Source organism: Chamaea fasciata, unplaced genomic scaffold (genome assembly GCF_029207755.1).
Source record: "Chamaea fasciata isolate MVZ Bird 193981 ecotype frontalis unplaced genomic scaffold, bChaFas1.0.hap1 SCAF_26, whole genome shotgun sequence".
NCBI lineage: Eukaryota > Metazoa > Chordata > Aves > Passeriformes > Sylviidae > Chamaea > Chamaea fasciata.
The window spans coordinates 2,281,303-2,303,940 of record NW_027094111.1 but is presented as its reverse complement, the minus strand read 5'-3'; the positions used below and the strand labels follow the sequence as shown (position 1 = coordinate 2,303,940).

Sequence of the window (22,638 nt, the reverse complement as noted above, 5' to 3'; positions counted from 1 at the left end):
TTCAGCAATTCAAGTGTGCTGCTGTTATCCAGTAATCAAAAGTGACTGCTATTAAGAGAACAGAACATCCATGTGATGGATGTGAACACTGCCAGGAAAGCAGCGACATAAACACAGGCATGGCCTCCAGACCTCCGCTCAGGATTAGAGCAAACGCTGAAAGGAGTTTAGTGAGGTTTTCTAAGGGAAAAAAGGGAGTTGTTCCCCTTGTATTAAAAATGCTTCTGGAAGGTCAGCTCCAGCAGGAGTTCTCATCCAGATCACTGGAGAGCAGGACAGAACAAGCTGCTGGTCTGGAAACCAGACCTTTCTTACACTGAACAAATGGCCACAAAGCTGCTCAGAAGTTTGCTCTGCTCTTACCTTTCTTAGTTGCTTCAAAGCTGTCGTGGAAGTGTATCCTCTGGATGTCATAGGTTAGGGTTGTATTGGGCAACAAAGTTCTGTTCCTGTTAATGATGTTGGCGGAGAATCGGAAGGCTTGTTCCTCAGCACTCATCACCTGTGTGTTGGGGCCATCTGCATACTCAAAAATTCCTCCTGCAAGAGAAAAAAAAATCCACCTTTGAGCCCCAGTTTGTTTCACAAACTTCTGCAGCAAGGATGAGAAAACTCTTGGAACATTTGCAGGTGGAGCTGGGCAGGCTTGAGGACCCGGACTGTATTGAAATGAAGACATGAAGATTTGGGATTTTCTTATATCCTGGTCTGTGAGAATGTTCAGGGTGGCAGCTTTGTGGGGCAATAAGAGTTGGTTTAAAGTCCTGGAATATTTTTATGAGCCAGATAAGTGGCTTCCCATAAAACTTTAGGACCAGAGCGTGGGAAGTGGACAGGCTTATTGCCCATCTGCAGGGACGCTCCAGGTCTGTGCTCTGAGGAGTTACTGGGTACAAAACTGACACTGCCCCCCTCTTGAAATCCTCCTGCCTCATCACACACCTCTGGTCCTCGCACAGGAGACAGGCAGGGCAGTGCTGCTGCTGCCTGTTTTCAGTGCCATTTTCAGCCCCCTTCTCCTTCTTTATTATTCCTCATGTTTAGTTCTCCAAGTTCTTAATTCAGACCAGCAGAGACTTCTGGATTTGCCTACCCTACAGCTCCCCTGCTCAGTAATGCACGTCTCGGATGCAGCTTTCCTGTGTTCAAAAGTTGTTAATGCCATTACACCTCCCCAAGGGCAACGAGCTCATGTCGCAGCATCGCTGGGTTTCTTGGCTCCGTGTCTGTGAGTCTTGTCCTCAGTTCCCACTGACAGCCACTCTAATTGGAGTGACTTGGTGCAGGCTACATGGATTATGTAATGGTGTGTCCTTGTCTCCCAGATGCAGCCACCCCACGCCCCTCGCAGAACTGTGGGAAGTCACAAACCCTGCTCTACCTTTTTCAAAAAAGCAAACCAAAATAATTAATGGATGAGCGAAACAAGCAAGTACAATTGGTAACAGATGGTCTCGGGGTTCATTAGCAGAAGGAAAATCTTCTTCTTCAATTTAAGATAGTCCTCAAATGTTTTGTTGTAGACAACAGATGTCTGCTCAGCCCTCCTGGCTTTCAGGCAGTGCCATGAATCCTTCTCCAGCAGCCAGAGCACATTTTCTGTAGTTTTGTGGCAGTTCTGTGTTAGCCAGGAGTTCCAGTTTGGCCAGAGCCAAGCTGACAGTTTCGCTGATGGCCATGCTCTGGGTGTCCTCCCACGAGATGTGACCAGAGCCATGGGCTGGGTGAAGCACAGGAGTGAACGTTGGAGATGATCTCGTCAAGGAAGCAGAAGGACTTGCAAAAGGCCTCAGACTTTCTGCTCCCCTTGATTGTAACAAGTCCCTTTCCTCCTCTTCCTCTGCAGTCTTTGTGCACCCGTGTCCCCAGTTGTGAAGCGAGTGTGGGAATTAATTTACATCCATAGACATGAAAAAAGTTTGAGCTGTTCCCTGCATATCTCTGCTAGAAAAAAAACCCACTGAACTCAGTGCTAATTTTGGTAATAGGCAGAAGAATGAAGAAAAAAGAGTCTGAATGCTCATTCTGGAGCGTCATTTCAGTCTCACGTGATTCCCAGCCAGTCACTCATGGGCAGGTTTTCAATCCAGAATGCTGAGCAGCGTAGGCAGGAGTGTAGCAGAATTGTCCACGTGCCTCATTCTCACCGGATTATGCCAAAACATTTGGGCTTTGAGTGGTGCAAAGAAAATTATTCATCTCCATCAAAGTTTGCATATGCTGGCAGCTCAATTTAAATTTCTTCGGGCAGAGGAAAGTTCATCTACAATATTACATGAGACACAATAAACAAAATGAAAGTGAGTGTGAGAATCACCCCATCTTTCTGTTCAAAGCTTCACTGTCCAGACTGTTTAGCCAGGGATTTTTTGTTTTCTAGTGTCATCCTGAAGTGATAACTGGTGAATGTTACATTGATTATCCACTAGCTGGCATTAGGCTTTCTCCCAGCCCAGCACTTTCAGGGTTGCATTGGAGCATGTCTTACTAGGAGATAATATAAAAGGGCTGAGTATGTGGATTATTGGTGTTTGATCCTAAATAAATTCCCCTTCCAGACATCCAACTGGATACACCAGGCTTTTTGACAGGAAAAACCCTTCTGTGCAGCCACTCAGTACCTTGATGAGATGAGAGAGCTGACAGGCAGCAGGGAAGTGTTTCCATGTATTTCCCATTGCTGGGAACAGATTGGGAATACTCTGGGACGTTGAGAATCTCCCACAGCTGCTGAGGGCAGCCACCACATGCCCCAGCCTGGCCTTTGCTCAGAAACTGGGGAGACTGGGAGCACCTGATATCAGCTCTGTGCAGGGATGCAGCATCCCACTGGATCTTCACATCCCTCTTGGCTGTGCGCCGCTCCTTCAGAGACGTTCATTCCCATCATTATTTAAAGAGCCTAATAACTGGCTTGAAACAGCTGATTAATGCATAATCTTCATCATGATTACACAGCATAACCGGCATTAATTTGCAAAGCCAGCTAATTATGAAAATAATTGTTGCGGTTCTTCCATTTGAGCAAAATGGAGACGCTCAGCCCGTGGCGTTGAGAGCACGAGGGATGTGACATCAGCTGGGCTGGGAGAAGCCAGGGGTCCCCTGCAAGCCTCTGCAGGAGAGATGGAGGAGCACGGCTGGGCAATCTGCTGCAGAGGGATGGACAGCTGTGGGCAGTTCCACTGCAAGTGATCCCACGTGGACCTTGGGCAGAAATCTCATCTGGCTTCACTCTCACAGACAAGAGTCAATGGGTGGGAGAAGTCCACAACAAAACAGTCTCCACTTTTATATACCACAGATCCACAAATCCCACCTGAGAGAGTAAAACTGAAGCTCCTTTAGTGTTGCTGTCCCTCTCTAAACCTCTGCCCTGTTTTGGAAGCCAGTTTCAATGTCCTGGAGATCACTGGGTGTTCCGTGACGCTCATGGCCTCTCCCACTGTTTCCTGTCTGTGCAGGTCTCAGCTTCTCTTTCCTTCTTCCTTCCCCTCCCGTGGCTTGGCAGAGAGATAAAAGATGGCCATGACAGCGTCTGTCATGCTTTGTGACATCCTCCTGAGGTTCACGAGAGGATTTGCTGCCTGGTTTATGTGTGCTCTTCCTTTAGCAGTCGACAGAGCCCAAGGACTCCCCACTGCAGCACCATGTGCTGTTCAACGCACTGAAGTTTTTCAGTTCAGGTTGACTTTGTTTGCATAGATTTTTTTTTCCCTGGGAACCTTTTTGTGCCATGTTTGGGGGCCTTTGGTGCAGTGGGATCTGGGGCTGGGAGTCAGCCTTGTAGAAGATGCCTCACACAAGCTGTTGTGTAGGTTTTCAACCCTTATCACTTATTTTACATATTTTTTGATGGAGTCATCCATTATTATATCTGACTTCTTAGGTTTTAAAATCAATCCCAAGCAGGTTAAATAATTATTCAGTTGTCTTTTACTCTTAAAGCAGACTAATTGCTCTCTGGAGAATGTCAGCCAGCGTAGGGGAAAACACACTAATTACAATCAACTTCACGTCTGACTGTTTTATGTTATTTTATTTGATGACCTCGACATTGCTGCTAAGGTGAGGAGTTTTCAAAACCTGAACTGAGATTCCGGAGCAAATGCCTGAAGCCCCCTTTGGGTCCAAACCAGAGGAGCAACAGTGGGGCCGGGCAGGCAGAAGGAGCCCGGCCTGGCACAAAGGGAAATTTGGCTGAAAACCACAGAAGATTTGGAGTAGCAGAACTTGAGCCTCTCTTCAGGGTAGAACCTGGATCCTACAGAACACCTAAAATCACAGTACAGGCCCAGGTCTGTCTACATCCAGCAAAACTGCACTGCATCCTTCTGTCCCCAGGGGTGGGCCAAGACCTTGGGAATGGCCCCAGGATGGAGCTGGAAAGACCCCTGGCATGGGCTGGGAACCCTCCTCCACTACTCCAGCGATCCCAGGACATGGCTGCATGGGCTCAGTGCCAGTGCAGTTATTTTTAGCTTCGTCAAGAGCTAAGTCAAGAAAGTCAAAGTATTTTAGGTTTTCATTTCTCCCCTCTTTTACTTTTTACCAAAACAAACAGCTCCACTCTCAGAGAGAAAATTCCAGCAGCCCTCTGCGTGTGGTGCGACCTCTTATCTTCTACTCCTTATAAATCACGGAGTTATTTAGCTTTGAAGAACAACTATTCCTGATAACACTTTTCTCTCCCCCGCTGACAGTGTTGTTCACACATTTAGACAGCTCTGACAGCCTCTTTCCGTGTGACATCCGGGAAGAAATACCTGGTTTGAGACAGCTCTTACCGAGTTTGGAGCCAGCAGAGCTCCTCAGGGACACGGGAGCTCCCGTTCCCTCTCGCAGCCCTTCCATGCCCAGAGCTGTATTTTTTCTGGGTTTTTTTTTTATTATTTTTTATTTTTTTCTCTGAGGTTATAACATGTTTTTGTTGTTGCCTTCTGAGGTATGGGATTTGCCCTCTTGTGAGGACAAATCACTCTGTTCTGGGGACAGTATTAGCAAATGGGCCGATGAGGACAGCTGCACAGAATTTAGTGCCTTTTCCTGCAGGATGCTGCTCCACAGCTCCCTGAGGCAGAGAATGGAGAGTCTGTGGAGAGTCTTCCTCACAGAGAAGGCTTGGAGAACCTGACACCGCTGCTTGGATGACAAGCCCAGTGGGGAAAATCTCACTGTCATGGCCCAGGTCCCCTGAGAGCTGCTGTTTATACAGCAGCATTATTTAGAGAAATGAGATAACACTGCTGGGAAGTGAAAGAAAGTTCCCTGGAGCACAAGGTTGTGGCTGGGAATGGGGCTTCAACTCCCAGAACCTGCCCATCCTGGGGGACTGTGGCAGTCTCAGGTGCAATAACAAGGATGCAGAGAGAGCAGGGAAATCCAGAAGGCAACAAATATCAGCCAAACAAAAAGGGAAAGCAATGACCGATTTATTCACAAGAAATCTCTCCTCGCACCTTCCCCCAAGGAGCTGCTACTGTGAAATGCTCCATGAGTGTGCTCCAAGGAGCTGGTCCTGTGCTCAGCCTGGCACGGAGCAGAGCCCCCAGGTCTGGTGTTGATGCCAGGTGGTCTCCAAACAGAAACAAACCCACCCTGTTGTTGGGAAAACCCAGCTCACCGAGAAAGTCAGCACACCTTATTTCAGAGTTTACATACAGATGCACAAGACTATGTGAGCTTTAAGAATCCTCTACAAATCCATTTCTCACACCCTATGAACTGATGAGTGAGGAAAGCCGCTCTGGGGGCTCCCACCCTTCCAGAGCCCTTGCTACTCCTGGGAAGCCCTTGCTGCCAGAGAGGTGCAGTGGATACGTCATTGTAGGACACGAAAGAAGGATGAGAGACTCCAAATATTTCAGAAGGCAAAGAGCATAGAAAAAAAGGCTTTTATTGTCTAATTCTTACTACCTTTTTTAAGGTGTTCTGATACAGACTTAACATGGTTGGTGAATAGGAATGGCACCTCTCTAATGCCATTGGTAAAGCTAGAGAAACCGCAAACACCAGCTGGGCAAAGATTGTTTTAAGAAAGGAGAGTTGTTTGCCAAGATTGTTTTGAGAAGAAGCTTTCTTGAGAAACTTTTCCTTGGGAAAAATATTAGCAGCTGCTAGCAGGCTAAAACCTCTCAGACCCAGAAATATGAGGCGCACATGGATGCCCCTGTCCCAGCCCTCCACAGGCTCATCCAGCCCGGTGTGTCAGCGGCAGCATCCCGGGATGTGCCCGCGGCGGGACCGCAGACCCGCCCCGCACCGAGGCGGTGAGCGCAACTTGCGAACGGATTGAAACAAACCTTCTGGGAAGGAGCTGAAAATAATTCCCGCGGTCTGTCAGTGGCTTCTTGGTTTTGACAGAGCGGCAGGATCCGAGTACCCTGTCCCCTTCAACTGCTGCTGATCATGCACCGGCCCTGTCACTTCAGCGTGGCACTGCTTAATGTGATGCAGCACAGCCACGGATCCAAAGCAATTTCAGGCTTCATCAACACGCATCACGCAAGAGAGCCCCTGCGCTGGGCTCGGTGGCTCGGGGGCTGAGCTGGCCCTGCCCACGGGAGCTCCTCACTCTGGATGTTGATTGCTAAAAACCCAGGAGCAGGATCTGCCTGGAACGCGGGGAGAGGATTAACCTCCGAGCCGGTGTGTCTGGATCACTTACGCTCACACGCTGCCTGCGCTCGCTCTGCGTCTCTTTTGTATAAATTAAAAAGGCACCAGCCTGTCCCTGAGCTGCTCCCGCCCTGGCAGCTTCCCTGGCTCTCAGGTCCAAGGCATTTCCACCTGCTTTTGCTGAGGACACCAGTTCCACAGGGCTGATGAAGCCCATGACATACCTGCCCACCCAGGAGCTTTCCCTGTGTCCACGATACCCCACAGAGAAATGGAGCCAAGGAGGGGCTGAGCACACCCCCTCCGGGATTGTGTTTGGGTGTTCCTGAGCTCCCCAGCACACCTGACCGGATTTGCTGCTCAACACCCTTGGGAAGAGGCAGGACATGGAGCTTGAATGCCCTGTGAGCTCAGAGGAGAGACAGGCACAGTGGGGTGGCTAATTCCCCCAGAGTCCAGGAGCTCACTGTCCCCAAATACCCTCAAACATGACCAGGAACGTTTTTATTTCTATTTCAGCTGCTCTGACCCTGCATCATGGAGCCAAACCTGAGTGGGAACAGTCCTGCTGTCACCTCCCTGCCACAGCCCCCCATGCTGTCACTTTGGGGATGTCCCTGGGGCCCCACAGTGGCTGGTAGAGGAGCTGATGGGCAGAGACACATTCCCAGTGCCTCTGATTCCACCACATGGTGCAGCAGGAGGCAGAGCCAGGTACTTGCTGAGTAATGCCAAGGAAATGAATTCAACCAGAAAATCAGATACGCAAAGTGCGAGCGTGTCCCACGAGGAGGGATTTCCCGCCTGCCAGGACAGAAATCCCATCACAGCAGGTTGATCCATTCCCAGGAGACTGTGTCTCCTTCTTTTCTCATTTTGGCATTGAATATGCAAAATCCCATTTCATTTGCTCTGAATTAGGCACTTCATGTCACAGGGGGTGACATTCTTCTATGTATAAGCTGCTTAACAGATGAGCAGTCAAGTGGCAAAGCAATACATTATTAATGCTTCTGGTTAAATTAACTGATTAAAACCACTGGAGCTAAAATGTATGTATCAGCACTTTACTCGCACTAAATGAGGAATTAATGGAACATGGCAGGTTGTGTTTTTAATGAACAGGAGCTCGGGAAGGTCTGGAAAGGTTTGTCACTGCTCCTGGGGATGACCTGTTGTGTCCTCGGCTGGACGCCGGCGCTGCTCGTCCCCATGGGCCGGGGCATGGCCGGGGCAGGGCAGAACAGGCTGTGGCTCCTAGAAACAAACTTCTCCTCATTGCAAACCCTCCTCGTTTGGCCTAATTGGCAGCGTTTCCTCTGCCATGCTTTGAACAAGCTGTTCTGGTGTTGCACGTTTGACATCTGAGGAAGAGCGTTTACCGCAGCGGCAGAGCGTAACCCCGACCAAGGGAGCGGATCAAAGAGCTAATCTGAGATCAAAAGCCTTCAGTGGTGCTACAGCAGAAATAAATTAAGTTAGCAACAGATTTCTTAATGATATTTAAATTTCTAATTTGCATAATGCATGATTAAAATAAAATGGGCTTTTTTTTTTTTTTTTTCCAAGCGGGCTCAATTAATTAAAAAGAAAGAAAGCAGCATCATAATCTCAGAGGAACAGATTCCCGTCAAGATAAAGGCAGGGAAAATGCCACTAAACTTATAATTTACCCAATATTCAGCTCACAGGAAATTCAAATCTCCCAAAGTGACCGTGGGGTTGCAGCCTGAGAACTGCCCTGGGGGCTGATCTCCCAGTGCCACCCAGTGCCACCACTGCCCTCGACACTGGATGGGCCTCCCCTCCCCAAAACCTCCCTGCAACAGTCTGAACTCAGCAGATGTGTCCTGGGAATCACCGATGGCTGGATAAATCAGGCACACTCAAATGTCACTTTCACGGCAGTGCTTTGGGCTGAGAGCACGTGTTACACTGTAATATATGAGGGGGGAAAGGGTTTGAAAGCTTCAAATCATTGCAGATGTGTAACACAGGGGCGAGGTGGTGCAGCTGGGAGTGTATTTTCCGTGGTGTTTTATTGCCTTTTGGAGGAGTCTGGGGTGTCCATTGGGGCAGTTTTCGGAGCTGGGGGTGAGGCCAGGCTGAAACATAAATCCCACCTCGTGCCAGGACTGACCAGGCTTCTAACAAAACCTGCAGGGTGATAAAATACTCTGGATTTCTCTTTACTGTGTGCTGCAGAGCTGAAGGCTGGCCCTGTGTCCCCCTGCACACACTGCCCAGTTTGGGGCTCCCCACCCAGCAGAGCAGGTTATTGCTCTTCCCATTTATCCCAGCGCAAACTGGGTCTGACTGGTCCATTTGTAAAAATTCACTGTAAACAGAATACAACGTGTGGGAAACCAAACCTGCTGCTCTTTGGGGAAAAAAATTGTCTTCCCAGGTAAACTGGATTTTGCAGATCTTTGAGCTCTGCACTGGGAGAGCCCATTGGCTGCACGCAGGCCTGCCAAGCTGAATTAAAATGCCAATTATTGCATGTTAATTAAGTTCTTCTCCAATATTCATTGCTAAGACGCAGCTAATAAATGTTAATACCCACCTGGCATGCAGCATATATTACACTTAAGAAATAAACATTAAATCCTGTTTTCCTTCCACAGTGTAGCCAAACACCAACAGTCAACTTGTTTCTCACTCTTGCGTTGATGCTTCCAAAAACTGGGGCCTTGACTAAGATGAGGCATTGAATGGCAAATGCAGTTCTGCAAATATTATGACATATTGTTTGTCATCTGCCCTAAATATTTAACAGTTCTATTTTGCAAGATTTTTGTGCCACATGCTGAGTATTTGCTCCTGATAGATGCGAAATTTGACTGATGGAATGGATTCCATTCAGGAGCTGACAGTCCCAAAGCCTTGTGGGGATCGTTGCTGTTGGCATCTTGTGTTAAAAAGAAAGCAGAGAAGGGGGGGGAAAAACCCCACAGAGTGCCCTGGGAAAATTGTTTCTGCTTAATCCCATCTCCTCTCCTCAGAAAATCCTTTTTGTAGGAAGAGATCAAAGGTCTGTAATCGATTTCAACAGGTCTCCGGGAGGTGTGGGATGCAGAGGGAGCATGGGACCCTGTGGGATTGACCTGCCCCTGGTTAAACCTGCTGGTGCTTGGGGCAGCCAAAGGTGTAACGGGAAGATTCAGAGACCAGTTTTGCCTTTTTCTCTTCCTATTTTAATGTTTCAGTGTTGTTAAGCAGAGGGAAAAAGTAGACTTTGCCAGTATGTGGGGGCAGCACAGGGGTCCACACTGGGACCTGTCAGAATAAAAGCTCACAATTTTTTGCAAATTACTTCCCAATCCACCTTGACTGAAATCTTTTATGGTGGGAAATATCTGCCTGGGGAGTGCATTTTTGAAACCGACAACCTTCAATATATTTTATGAATGGTTATTTTCCCTCCCTTTGTTTTAACCCTCCCCTCCATTTCTTAATTTTCAACTCTGAATGCCCAGGGTAATTACAGCTGAAAGATTTGCTGGCTTAAAAGCAGCACTTTATTCCAGGGAATGAAGAGGGAAAAAAAAAGGGGAATGACAAAAGGATCTGCACTGAAAAATGCTTTCATTATTTTCCTGTCATCTGTACTCTTAGTTTACAAACAGCCACACACACACACCAGGGGATGCGAAGGGACGTGCTGGACCAGCCCAGCAGCACGGCTCCAAAGGAATTCCACATTCCCTAAATCATCCAAACCAGCTTTTTAAAACCTATTCTGTCTCACAGAGGAGGAACAGCTGCCACGGAGGAGCAGCTGGGGTGGGGCTGTGCTGGTGGCCCTGGCCTGAGCACGTCACTGCCCTGGGCTCAGGAAGGGTGGCCAGGGGTCCCTGTCACCCTGGTGGGTGCCCTGCCAGCCTGCCCTGGGTGTGGGTTTGTCCTGCTCCTGCTTCTCTGCCCAGGCAGGGCTTGGCAGTGCCCTGGCAGAGCTGGGTGTTCACAGCAGAACGGGGTCCTGATGCCACCTGTGCTGAGCTCTGCTCCCCTGGGAAAAGGGTTTGGGACTGTGCCATGGGAGGGAACCGGAGCCAAACACCACCCGGGGCTGCAGCTGAGCTCTGGGGAGGGCAGGACCCCGCCGTGGGCATCCTGCTCCAGAGAGGGGACGAGCAGCAAGTGCCGTGGGCACAGTGTCAGTGCCATGGGCACAGTGTCAGTGCCATCAGCACCACATCAGGGCCATGGGCAGAGTGTCAGTGACATGGGGACAGTGTCAGTGCCATCAGCACCACATCAGTGCCATGGGCAGAGTGTCAGTGACATGGGCAGAGTGTCAGTGACATGGGGACAGTGTCAGTGCCATGGGCACAGTGTCAGTGCCATCAGCACCACATCAGTGCCATGGGCACAGTGTCAGTGCCATGGGCAGAGTGTCAGTGCCATCAGCACCACATCAGGGCCATGGGCAGAGTGTCAGTGCCATGGGCAGAGTGTCAGTGCCATGGGCACAGTGTCAGTGCCATGGGGACAGTGTCAGTGCCATCAACACCACACCAGGGCCATGGGCACAGTGTCAGTGCCATGGGGACAGTGTCAGTGCCATGGGCACAGTGTCAGTGCCATCAGCACCACACCAGGGCCATGGGGACAGTGTCAGTGCCATGGGGACAGTGTCAGTGCCATGGGCACAGTGTCAGTGCCATCAGCACCACATCAGGGCCATGGGGACAGTGTCAGTGCCATGGGGACAGTGTCAGTGCCATAGGCACAGTGTCAGTGCCATCAGCACCACATCAGGGCCATGGGCAGAGTGTCAGTGCCATGGGGACAGTGTCAGTGCCATCAGCACCACATCAGGGCCATGGGCAGAGTGTCAGTGCCATGGGGACAGTGTCAGTGCCACCAGCACCACATCAGTGCCATGGGGACAGTGTCAGTGCCATGGGCACAGTGTCAGCGCCATGGGCATGGTGTCCCTGCACAGAACTAGGGGCCTTTGCTCCAGAGGGAGATCCCACTGTCACAGGGGATCCTCTGCTGGTGATCCCACTGCCGGAAAGATCCACTGCCAAAGGAATCCACTGTCAGTGACCCCACTGCCTGAGGGATCCACTGCCACAGGGGTCCACTGTTAGATGTATCCACTGCCAGAGGGATCCACTGCCAGTGACCCCACTGGGATCCACTGTCAGTGACCCAACAGCCAGAGGGATCCACTGTCACAGGGGTCTACTGCTAGATGGATCCACTGCCAGTGATCCCACTCCCAAAGCGATCCACTGCCAAAGGGATCCACTGCCAGTGGTCCCACTGCCGGAGGGATCTGCTGCCAATGATCCCCCTGCCACACTGGCAGAGCTGAGTGTCTCAGTAGGAACTGAACCAAGTGTCTGCTAATGAAGCTGAATATTCATTATTATGACTAAACACCGTGAATCACAAATTAAAATGGGTAAATTATTAGTTGGTGGATCAGAAAAGGGGGAATTAGGAAAATATTCCGATTCTAGAGGAGGTGGGAGAGGGAAGCTTTCTTAAGAGACCCAAATCCAGTTAACAGTGAGTGTTAGTCGTCGTGCAGTGCTTCACCGAGCCCTTTGTCACTCGTGACAGTGGGTGACAGTGGATGTCACGGTGCCACTGGCAGCTCAGCACTGACCTCACCCTGTAACTGCTCACCCCAACCCCGGAGCCTTGATGCTTTGTGAAATTCTGAGATTCATCATCATGATCACTGTTTGTTTAACGCTAAGGACATTGTTTCCTCTGCTCCAGTGTTATGAATTACCAAGGATTATGTGTTCAGTGGCTTCCATTGATTCATGCAGAGCTAATTAATGGGATACATCAACCTATCATAAACATGAGCAATAACTCATGCCTCGTTAGCACCAATGAGCAAACTGCTCCAGGGAGCAGGCAGGTCTCTGGAAGGGTTAATGGATCTACTGATTGAAGTGAAACTTCTTCTTTTTTTGTAGAATAGTTTTTTTTCCTGCACAATTTTTTTACATTTTAGGTGTGTCAGTATCTCCTTTGTAATGGTGTAAACTGGGAGCTGTAAACTGGGAGCAGCATGAATTCAGTGGAAAAATGGTTTGAAGAAGCTTGAGAAAAAGGGATACTGGTGAGTGGGAGCTGCAAAAAGGAGCTGAGCATGCAGTTGAGCTGAATTTGAGTTTAATTAAAAAGCATATTGAAGGAAGAGATTTCTGACAGGAAAACTGAGGAGTGAAGGGTTCCTATTTCCCACCCTATTTATAAATCAGTGAACACGAGCTGGCATCCTCCTCTCACAAGGGCTGTACAGTAAGCAGATTGTCTGGGGGGAAACCACATGAAGTTGGGCAAAACAATCCTCCTCCTCTTCCTCCCTTGTGTGGGATGAGCAGGTGGGGAACAGCCCCATGGGGGTCACTGCTCCGTGCCTGCACCACGGATTGGAATCAGGGGCAGCGTCCCTGAATTTCCTCTCATTTGCAGGTAACTGCTGCAGAACTTGAGTGATATCTTCAGTTCCCGAGTTAAGTGACAAAAAACTAAGATTAATAAGTGGAGCTGTCCATGTGAAAGCAAATGTGGAGAGGATGCTGCAGACACCCTCCCTGCTGCAGCACCGAGCCGCTGGCTCCTGCAGCACTTTCTTCTTGAGGCGTGTAATACATTTAAAGGCTATTTGCAAAAGATGCTTCTAGCGTCTTCTGGCCCAGCAGTAAGTGGGACTGTGCTGGGCAGCAGCACGTGAATCTGATTAGATGAAGTGTCGGGTCACTGCCACCTGTCCTTTGCAATATCCAGAATTAAGCTGCTGCTAACACTTGAGTCCCAGTGAAATGCCAGCTAGGGAGCTGGACGCGAGGCTTTCAGATTGCATCCTCCTGCCCTGGTCTGTGCTCTCCTGCTATTGACCTCGAGATATTGACCTTGGCTACTCTGCCAGGGTGAGTGTGTGTGCAGTTCCCCTGCTCTGTGGGACTCCCTTAGCTAAAATCCACTGGTAACACCTGGCGGCTGTAATGATGCCTTAAGATTTTAGCTTTTATATTTTTCAAATCCAGTGCTGCATTAGCGCATAGCTCTAAACTCCATATAGAATGTTAGTTACTGTCTTCACGTTTTGGTCAGACAAAACAATTCCTCTAGGCCTGAGATCCAAGGAGACCTCACTGCCTCAGGCCCTGAAAGTATAAACAAAAGTGAGTTTTGGGAGGGGAGAAAACTGGGGGGATTTGACTTAATTACCTGAAGCTGTAATTGGAGGATTAACCCCTGATATGTAAATGAACCAAATTTATATCTGTCTGAAAAACTCGTGACCATTGTCCATCTTGGGTGTAGCCTCTGGAGGGGCTTTTTCTGCCCTTAATGTACCTGAAGGACCTTCATTAAATATAACTGCTTTTTATCCTCCTGATTTTTTCTGGCCTCTGTTCCTACGTAAGCCCAAAAAGGGCACCAGTAATAACGAGGATGTATGAGGCAGCACTGGGAATCAGTGGTGGTATTCCAGCTCCCGTGGTGGGCCTTGCTGCTGAAATGTGCCAACAATGCAGAAAAGACCTGAATCTAAACCACAGAGTGAGATGGGGTCTGTCCTTACACCCCTCACTGCTGCCCTTGTCTTTGGAGCAGGTGAGCAGCAGCTCCAGGGGTGTCCCAGCCACGGAGGTGACCTTGCCTTCCCCAGGGCAGGGACCACTGTGGACCTCCTCACTTTGCTCAGGTCCCTCCTGGCCAAATACTTGCAAGAAAAGCAGTGCGAGTTATTTCACTTCTTAAATGCTGCTTATGGAAATACTTCAAGGCCTGACCTAAGTCACGTCTCACCGGACAATGGGTTGGCATAACCCAGCCCCCTTGGTGATTTGCTCAGCTTTGTAGTAGAAAGAGAATCCTCCAGCTTTTTAGTGCAAAGAGAAAAACCAGACACCAGCTAGAAGGCGAGGGGAGAAGGGATGTGACTTTTGGAGCTTGCAGGCGGTAGGATTAAGGCGCAAAAAGATGATTCTCTGCTCAAGATCAGCAGTGATCCTGGGTACCCTGGCTCAGTGTGGATCCTCTCCCTCCTGGCAGCTATGAGGGAGCCAGTGCCGCCTGAAGCTCCAGGCGTGATCCTTTCCCATCTTGCAGTAATAAAATGCTCCTACCCCAATAAACAGGAGTAAATTTCAGTGCATCCGAGCTCTTTATTCAGTTTTGTGGATTTGGGAGGTTCTTCCCAAAGCATTCATGCTGAACTAACAAGTTTTTATTAATGCTTTCAAATGGAGATGAAAATGATACGTTATCTCAGAGATGTCAGGCTTGATGAAACCAAAAATCCCACAGCTTGAACCTCTGTTCCTCCTGCTTTGTTTAGCTGAGCCTTAATGCAGTAATGATCCCGCAGTCCCCTCGGAGATGAAGACAGAAACCCTGACTGGATTAGCATGTGGAACTGTTTATTCCAGCTGGGCTTCCTTTGCTCACAAGAGCTGCTCTGAACTTCATTCATTAACGTGCTGCTAAAACAACTGAATGGGTTTCAGACGTGAGTTTTGTCTTTCCCTCCTCCCCTCACCTGAGGAAACCCACAACTCCTTATTTCCTCCAGCAGAGTAACCCAGACCCAAATCCCAGGGGAAGCCAGGTTAATCTCTTTGGCAGCTGCAGCTGGTCAAGAGAATCCACAGGAAGCATGAATACTGAGGTTGGTCAGAGAGATTCAATCCCATCCTCATTCCTTTGTCCCTCAGTGGAGGGAGGGCTGGCAGCACTCACAGCTCACCTGGACAGCTTGGGGGTTTGGGGAGAGGTGACACTCCTGTGTCATGGGGGTTTGGGGACAGGTGACACTCCTGTGTCGTGGGGGTTTGGGGACAGGTGGCTTTGGCTGCCAAAGGTGCCACAGCTCCTGTGTCCCACATGTGGCTTTGGCTGCTGAGGATGTTGTGGCTCTCCCATCCCACTCTTTGCCATGCTGGGGACACCAAGACATGTCCCCATGGGCTGGTGGCTCTGCTCAGAGGGGTGGGCAGTCACAGCAATGGGCTGTGAGCTGAGGAAGGGCCACGGTCATCAGTGCAGCCATGTGTGTCCTGAGGTGTCGCTTTGTCCTTCACCGATTTTTACTGTTAATAATGGTATTTTTAGCTTTCCCTCCCAGAACTCATCGAAGCAGGGATTGTTCATCTTTGCTGAAGTGTATTTTGAAACATATTCTTACAGGGTATATTGCATGAATATTAGAAACTTATTTTTTTTCCTTGGGTGTTCTTCAAATAATCCCTGCTTTGAAATGCTGAAACAAAGACACACAAAGGTCTGGCTCTGCAGGACAAGTGCAAGTGAAAGGTCACAGAGGAACATGGGGGTTGTCTGTGGAGCTAAAGGGATAAACACAAATGCCTTTCTGAACTTTCCTCCTCCTCTTGCTGCTCACCCACCCCCACTGGAAACACTTTTCCGGAGGAAGCGGGGAGACTTTTCTCTCTTCTGAATCTTTCTGCAAATTTTCATTTTTAAAGTGGAATCAGATAGTAATAAGTGTGCCTTTTCCTGGCTTAATGCAAGGAATCTTCCCAATGTCAGAGCAGTATTAGAAGCGATGGGGCCAATTCACTCCCTGGGTTTTCCTGTGACCTTTCAAGTCTGCACAGAGCTACACTTTGTATAAATAGACTGAAATAATAGTGAAGGATGTGGGTTGGCTCTTTAGTTTAGAAGCAAAAAAAGGCTTTGCTTAGATAAACACAGCAATAAAGGTCAGAAACTGAGCCCCGTAGCCAGTGCAGGGGCTGGGATTAAAACCTGAATTGCCCCTTGGAGTCACCTCACCACACCAGACCAGCCCTGGGCTGTGTTTTGGCCAGCACCCAACATCTGCTGAGTTTTGCCCCTGGTTGGGGCTCTAGGGGCCCAGGCAGAGCAGGTCAGCTCTCCAGGTGTGCAGAGCAGGTACTGGAGGTCTCCACGCTGGGCTGGGAGTGTCCAAACCCTCTGCCAAGGCACAGCTGCGTCCTACTTGTGTCCCAGCTGCCGTGCTGCCCGTGCCTATTAATGAGAAGGTATTTTAGGGCAGAGCACCAGGGAGTTGGTTTAATTAGCAGGTTACAGGGTATTTGTGCTTAAATTAACTTTGGCTCCGTTTTCCTTCCATTGCACAAACTCAGTTAAAGCAGCAGTTGCTGGTGCAGCCTCCTGACAAAGTCCTGGGCGAGAGGCTGTGGCTTCACCTTCCAACAGCCAGAGGTTGTGATGTGACATTCTCCATGGGTCCATAAAAATAAACACGTGCAATGGCCCTTCAGCAATTCTGTGCAGGGTTTGGGCGAGGGGACAGAACATAAACACAGCCATAAAATCACTGTAACATCACACTGCTCAATGACAATATCTTGTCTAATTATGAGGAGCTCAGAGACATCCTCAAGAAGATATAAAATGGAAATGTGGGCCTGTGGATGGATCCAGGATGAATCCTGAGGAGACTGAGTAAAAGAAGTGGGTATTAATGAGTAGTGCAGAAACAAGGACTTGAGGAAATTCAACTATAAAAAGATGGGGGAAAGGGATTGTCTGTATAACTAGGAAACAGCTAAAGCAACAGACCAAAAGGGAGACATAAAGCTGGAAATTGGGTAATAAATCTCTGCCCTCATCAAAGAAGAGACAGTTCTATTGGAAAATAAAAATAACATTCTGGAACACAACAAAGTGGAATTTATAGTCCAATTAAAAATGCACGACTGAAAAAAACCCCAAACCTCAAATACTTTTCTTCTTACTTCAGGTAGAATGCAGTGAGAGCACAGCACATGGCGGGGGCTGATCCCAGACTGGAAGGAAAGAAAAGCTTGGGTGTGTAATTGATTCAGGACTTCTCCCTGCCTCGGAGGTGGTTTGCAAAGTCACAGGCTGCCTCCGAGCTGCTGCCTCCCCCGGTCTGGGAAGTCATTTGCTCTCCACCAGCTGAAGACCTTATCACTCTCTACAACCCCCTGAAAGGTGCCTGTGCTCAGGTGGGGCTGGTCTCTTTCTCCAGGCAGCACTGACAGAACGAGAGGACACAGCCTTGAGCTGCACCAAGGGAAATACAGGCTGGATATCAGGAAAAGGTTTTTTACAGAAAAAGTGATAAAGTACTGGAATGGTCTGCCTGGGGAGGTGATGGAGTCATCATCCCTGGATGTGTTTAAGAAAAGACTGGATGTGGCACTCGGTGCCAGCGTTTAGTTGAGTTTAGGACTCGGTTGGACTTGATGATCTCAGAGGTCTCTTCCAACCTAATGATTCTGATTCTGATTCTGATTCTGATTCTGATTCTGATTCTGATTCTGATTCTGATTCTGAATGTCTGGCTCTGGTGCTCCAAGCTGAGGCAGAGAGACCATGGAAATGGAGCCCAGGGAAGGGTTTGTAGGGATGGCTGTGCTATGTGTGACAGGACTGTGTGGGAATCTTGTAGGTTTAAACCTGATGCCTTTAAACTCATGGGAGATGCAATTGGGGAACAGGGTGGAGGTTTGTACCTGAGGTGGTGTTGTCACAGGAAGCTGTGACAGGAGTCAGGAGCAGCCCCATGGATCTCATCCCCCGGGGAAATGCTGTGCCAGAGCATTTTCCTGCCCACAAACCCGTTGGAACAGCCGGGTGACAACAGATTGTCTCATTATAGAGCGCACAAAACCATCTTTAAGCATCATAAAGAACAGAAGTGCAGGTCTGAGGACGAGCCTCTGACTCCCAAATAACACGGGAGAGGGGGAGGAACACCAGTGTGCTGCACAGGGACAGCAGGTCCCTCAGTAAAGATGTATGAAAGGTCCCCAAAAGTAGAAAAAACCCCACTATTTTCAGTCCATTGCTTCAGAGTTACTGGGGAATGATACAAAGAGGGAGCTCAGCCTCCTGCAATCTCCCCTCTGCACTTTGTCATGAAAATACTTATTTTCCCCTCTTGTCCTGTGCTGGTGGTACCAGCAGGGAGGACAGAGGGGCCCCAGTGGGGCTTCAGTGGGGAGAGAATCCCCCTGTCTGTGCGGGGAGGGAGAGAGGAAGGCAAACACTGTTGCCATCACAAACCCTGCCGAAAACTCAGGACAGCTTTTGCATGAGCAACAAAAGCCACACTGGCCACACAAACCATCTGGAGCTCCCTGTGGGGATTCAATAAACTCCTGCAAATTGCTTCAGACATTTTCCACTCTCTCCGCTCATTTTATGTGCAGAGTTCAGCGAGACGCTGTTTCCTATTCAAACAACACTTGTCACTTACATTTGGGTCGTTTTTCTTCTCTCTGGCAGTACTTTGCTTTCCTGGCTCTTTAGTTTCCTGTGTGCCCTCAGCGTGGAGGGGCTCAGTGTGAGCCTTGGCAGGGCTCGGGGCAGTGTGTGGTACAGCAGTGTGGGTGGAAGCCTTTTCCTTGCTCCTAAAACTAAGAGCCAGACACAGTTAAGGGATAAAAGGCTTTTATCTTGGTATTTAATAAGGGTCTTTAGGGTGCAACACTTCTCCAAGGTAGTGCACACTGAAATGTACACAAAAACAGTTCACATATATAATTTTATAGACTTTTCAATCAGCATATCTAACAAGGATGGCCCAATAAGATGAATAGCATGATATCCTCCTATTTCAGAGTATTCCTCCCAGGATGGGCCTAATCCTAGTTTATAGGATGTATTTTAGAGGAGACCTTGGTTTTTCAAGATAGCACAGGGCTTTCCAGCCTCCAGCTGGGAGGCCTTTAGGATGTTGGGTCTTCTGGGCTAGCAGAATATTAGAACTGTGCTAAATTATCAGAATTAAGGAAATACAAGTATGCCTGTTAAGGGCACTGAGAATACATCAAAGGTATATAAAGGCAAAGGCAATCCTGTGGTACAGCACTGTGGGCTACTGTGGGCCTGATATTTCTGGGTCTGAGAGATTTCAGCCTGCTAGCAGCTGCGAACTTTTTCCCAAGGAAAAATTTCTTCAAGAAAACTTCTTCTCAAAACAATCTTGGCAAACAACTCTCCATTCTGAAAACAACCTTTCTCCAGGTGGAGTTTTGCCGTTTCTCTGGTTTAACCAAAGGCAATAGAGAGGTGTCGTTCCTATTCACCGATCACGTTAATTCTGTATCAGAACACCTTATGAAAGGTTGTAAGAATTAGACAATAAAAGCATTTTTTTTCTATGCTCTTTGCCTTCTGAAATATTTGGAGTCTCTCATCTTTCTTTCGCGTCCTACAACGACAGGGTGCAGCAGTGTGGGGTGCAGCCCGTGGGGTCCACCACCCCCTGTGCAGTGTCACAGTGACATTGGCTGTGCTCCAGGGCTGGGACTCAGTGCCTGCCCCTTCCCTCCTCTCCCACAGAACCGCTGTGCTTTCCCCTCCTGTCCCACTCCCTGCTGCAGCCCAGGCAGCCGTGCCAACAGCGCCAGCTGGTCACCACGTCCTGCCTGTCTGCTGCTTATCAGGAGTCCAGCCACAGACACTCACACTCCAGCAGTGAATTATGATATAAAAATAAGCACAGGCCTGATTATTCCCTTTGTCTGCTTTTTTGCAGACAGATGCTCCATTATTTGTCGAGCCTGTTCTCGAACCCCACTGACACATGTGGTGGGGGGTGTCTTAGATTTGCAGCCACTTTTGTGTCTTAATTTTTAAAGTGCGTTCTTTAAAATGCCCTGCAGGTGCGTCTTGTGTGTGTGGTGTGTTCAATTGACCTTGTGCCCCAGGACAGTGCAGTCAGCAGTGACTGAAGGCCAGAAGAGCTTTGCTTCCCCACCCTGTCAGAGATGTGGATCCCACCACAGCCTTGACCTGCAGAAAGCGTGTGGGTATCTACCACATCCTTCCCGTGCTGGTGCTCAGGGGCTCATCTTAAGGAAGGAGAAACTTTGTTGTGCTGACTCAGAGTCAGTTTTGTGCTAGACAGTGTGGGAATGTGCTGAAGGAATGGCCACCAACCCCTGATGGCGTCATCTCGGGACATACAGGAGGCTGAACTCTTCAGAAGTTCTCCAGTGCATGTTCTCTGCTCTGCTGAATGACCAAATAGGTATTTCTGGGGCCTGCATACACTTGATTTGCTCAGCTGCAGGTTGTCTGTGAATATAGGAGCTCACATGATGAAGAGTTACCTTGTGTTGGACACGTTATCCCTTATCTATCTGCACAGCATATACATGGCAAGCAAATTCATTGAAATAAAAAGTTTTCCACTGAGAATATTGGAAAATGTTACGCCTACTAGGGTTGTTAGGCAGATGGTGGACAGAAAAGAGCCCCTGCCTGCTCATGGTGCTGCTTGTGACATTCTCAAATCTCGGCCCTGTCCCGTCTAGCAATGCTGCAGGAGTGTGTCCTGAATAAGGGGATTTGGTGGAGCTCTGCAGGACTCAGCAATTTCAGCTCCCGGGGATACAGAGGAGCAATTTCCCTCGTGCTCCTTGCCATTTCAGGTTTCATTTCCGAAGAAACTTAAAGGAAAATTCAGTCCAAATTACTCTGTATTTGCCTCCCATCAGAGCAAAATTGTATGATAGCTTTTACTCGATTTCTGCATGAAACCCCGTGTCTTTGTGGAGTTCTTTTTGGATGGATCCCACTAAATGAGAAAGAAATGCAGGTGTTTGAAAGGGTAAATCCCAGGCTTGAATCACTCTCAGCAAGCTCGACTCACTGCAGCTCTCCAGCCAGGGAAAATGAGGGAGGAAATCTCCTTTCTAAAGGAGATTTCTTTCAGCTCCAGTCAGAACTTGTCCTGGGCTGAGGCAGCCGCGGTGCCTCTCTGGGTACCTGGAGCCCCTCAGCTTTTGGCAGTGCTGGGAGACTCCTGTGCAGGATCCTGTGGGAATGGAAAAAGCCCAGGCAAGAAACACTGACCTAGGCCAGGCTCTCTGCTGCTGCTGCTGCCAAATCTGTTTGTTCTGCTCCTAAAATAATGATAGAACGAATTTTCTGAGCGTCTTGGCGCCAGACTTCTCTTCCCTGGGTGCTTCAAAGGAAAGAGCTCCTTTTTTTCAGACCTTGCTGAGGTCACCGAGGCTACAGCACAACAACACTCCATGGCTTTCAAAAGCGTTTTCAATTAACACAAAAATCTAATGAAAGCACGTAATCACAGGTGCTCAGCTGCCACGGGACTAATCGGAGACGCCGACTTCAAATGCCGCGTCTTTAGAAACTCGGCTAAAAAAGGATTTTTTTTTAATGCCTGTTAGTCTGAGATGGGCCTTTCCACTCGTGCCTTCAGCCGGGGGGATGGTGTTTACTTCATCCTGACAGAAGGAAAAGCCACCTCGCCCTGCAGGGACTGAGTTGGGTCCCAGCCAGCAGAGCCAGAGCCACCACTGGTCATTGCTGCCTCCAACCAGGACCCTCATCCCTTGGGAGGTCTGGCAGCCACCATCTCCTGGGTTGTTGCCTTTGGCCTGAAAGAATTTGACTTCTGCAAACCAAATTGAAGCCTTCGAAATGATGTGCAGATGTGCATGGCTGTGTCTGGCTGAGAGGGGAACTCCAGCTCCTCCGAACAGCCACGAATCGCTCAAGTTGGGCCACTTTGTTGCTTTTTGACAGCCAGGAAAAAAGCCAGTGTAAATTCAATAGTGACCAGAGTTTGACAGTCGTGTATTAGATTTGTGCCCTGGAAAAGCAAGCCGAAGGAACTTTTATTATTAAGTGTCCCTACGGCGCAGAATATCTGAGCATGAATCCACCCGGGCTGATTCAATTGGAAATAATGTTTTCAAAAACAAGATGCGTCTGTTCTCACCTCCCCTAATGCGATTATTTAGTGCCCTACTATTATGCTGCTGCAAGAAATAAGATTCACTGCATGCTAAAAATGACACAAAAAAATTGATTCAGGCGGAGGAAGTGTGTCTGGAGCACCAGCGGTGACCCGAGCAGCTGTGCCACACTAGCACACTTCATGGGAAGTGCTTTTTATAGCAGCACCAGTAAGGGCCTCACAAATGTGCTGCTCCTGTTTCGTTCACAGTCCAGTAAAGGCAGAGAATTGTTTGGAGCTCTTGGTGCAGGGACACGTAGGACTTGTTACTTCCCAGCGGT

General features: G+C 48.8%; 1 protein-coding gene across 2 annotated transcripts in view; it reads right to left on the bottom strand.

Annotated features, from left to right (window-relative positions):
* Positions 1-22,638, bottom strand: part of GRIK3 (glutamate ionotropic receptor kainate type subunit 3) — a 112,260-nt gene that overhangs the window by 52,173 nt on the left and 37,449 nt on the right. For both annotated transcript variants that reach the window (XM_066204367.1, XM_066204368.1), the window contains exon 2: positions 364-540. In XM_066204367.1, the coding sequence (XP_066060464.1) occupies positions 364-540 (177 nt within the window). The remainder of the gene's footprint in view (positions 1-363; positions 541-22,638) is intronic.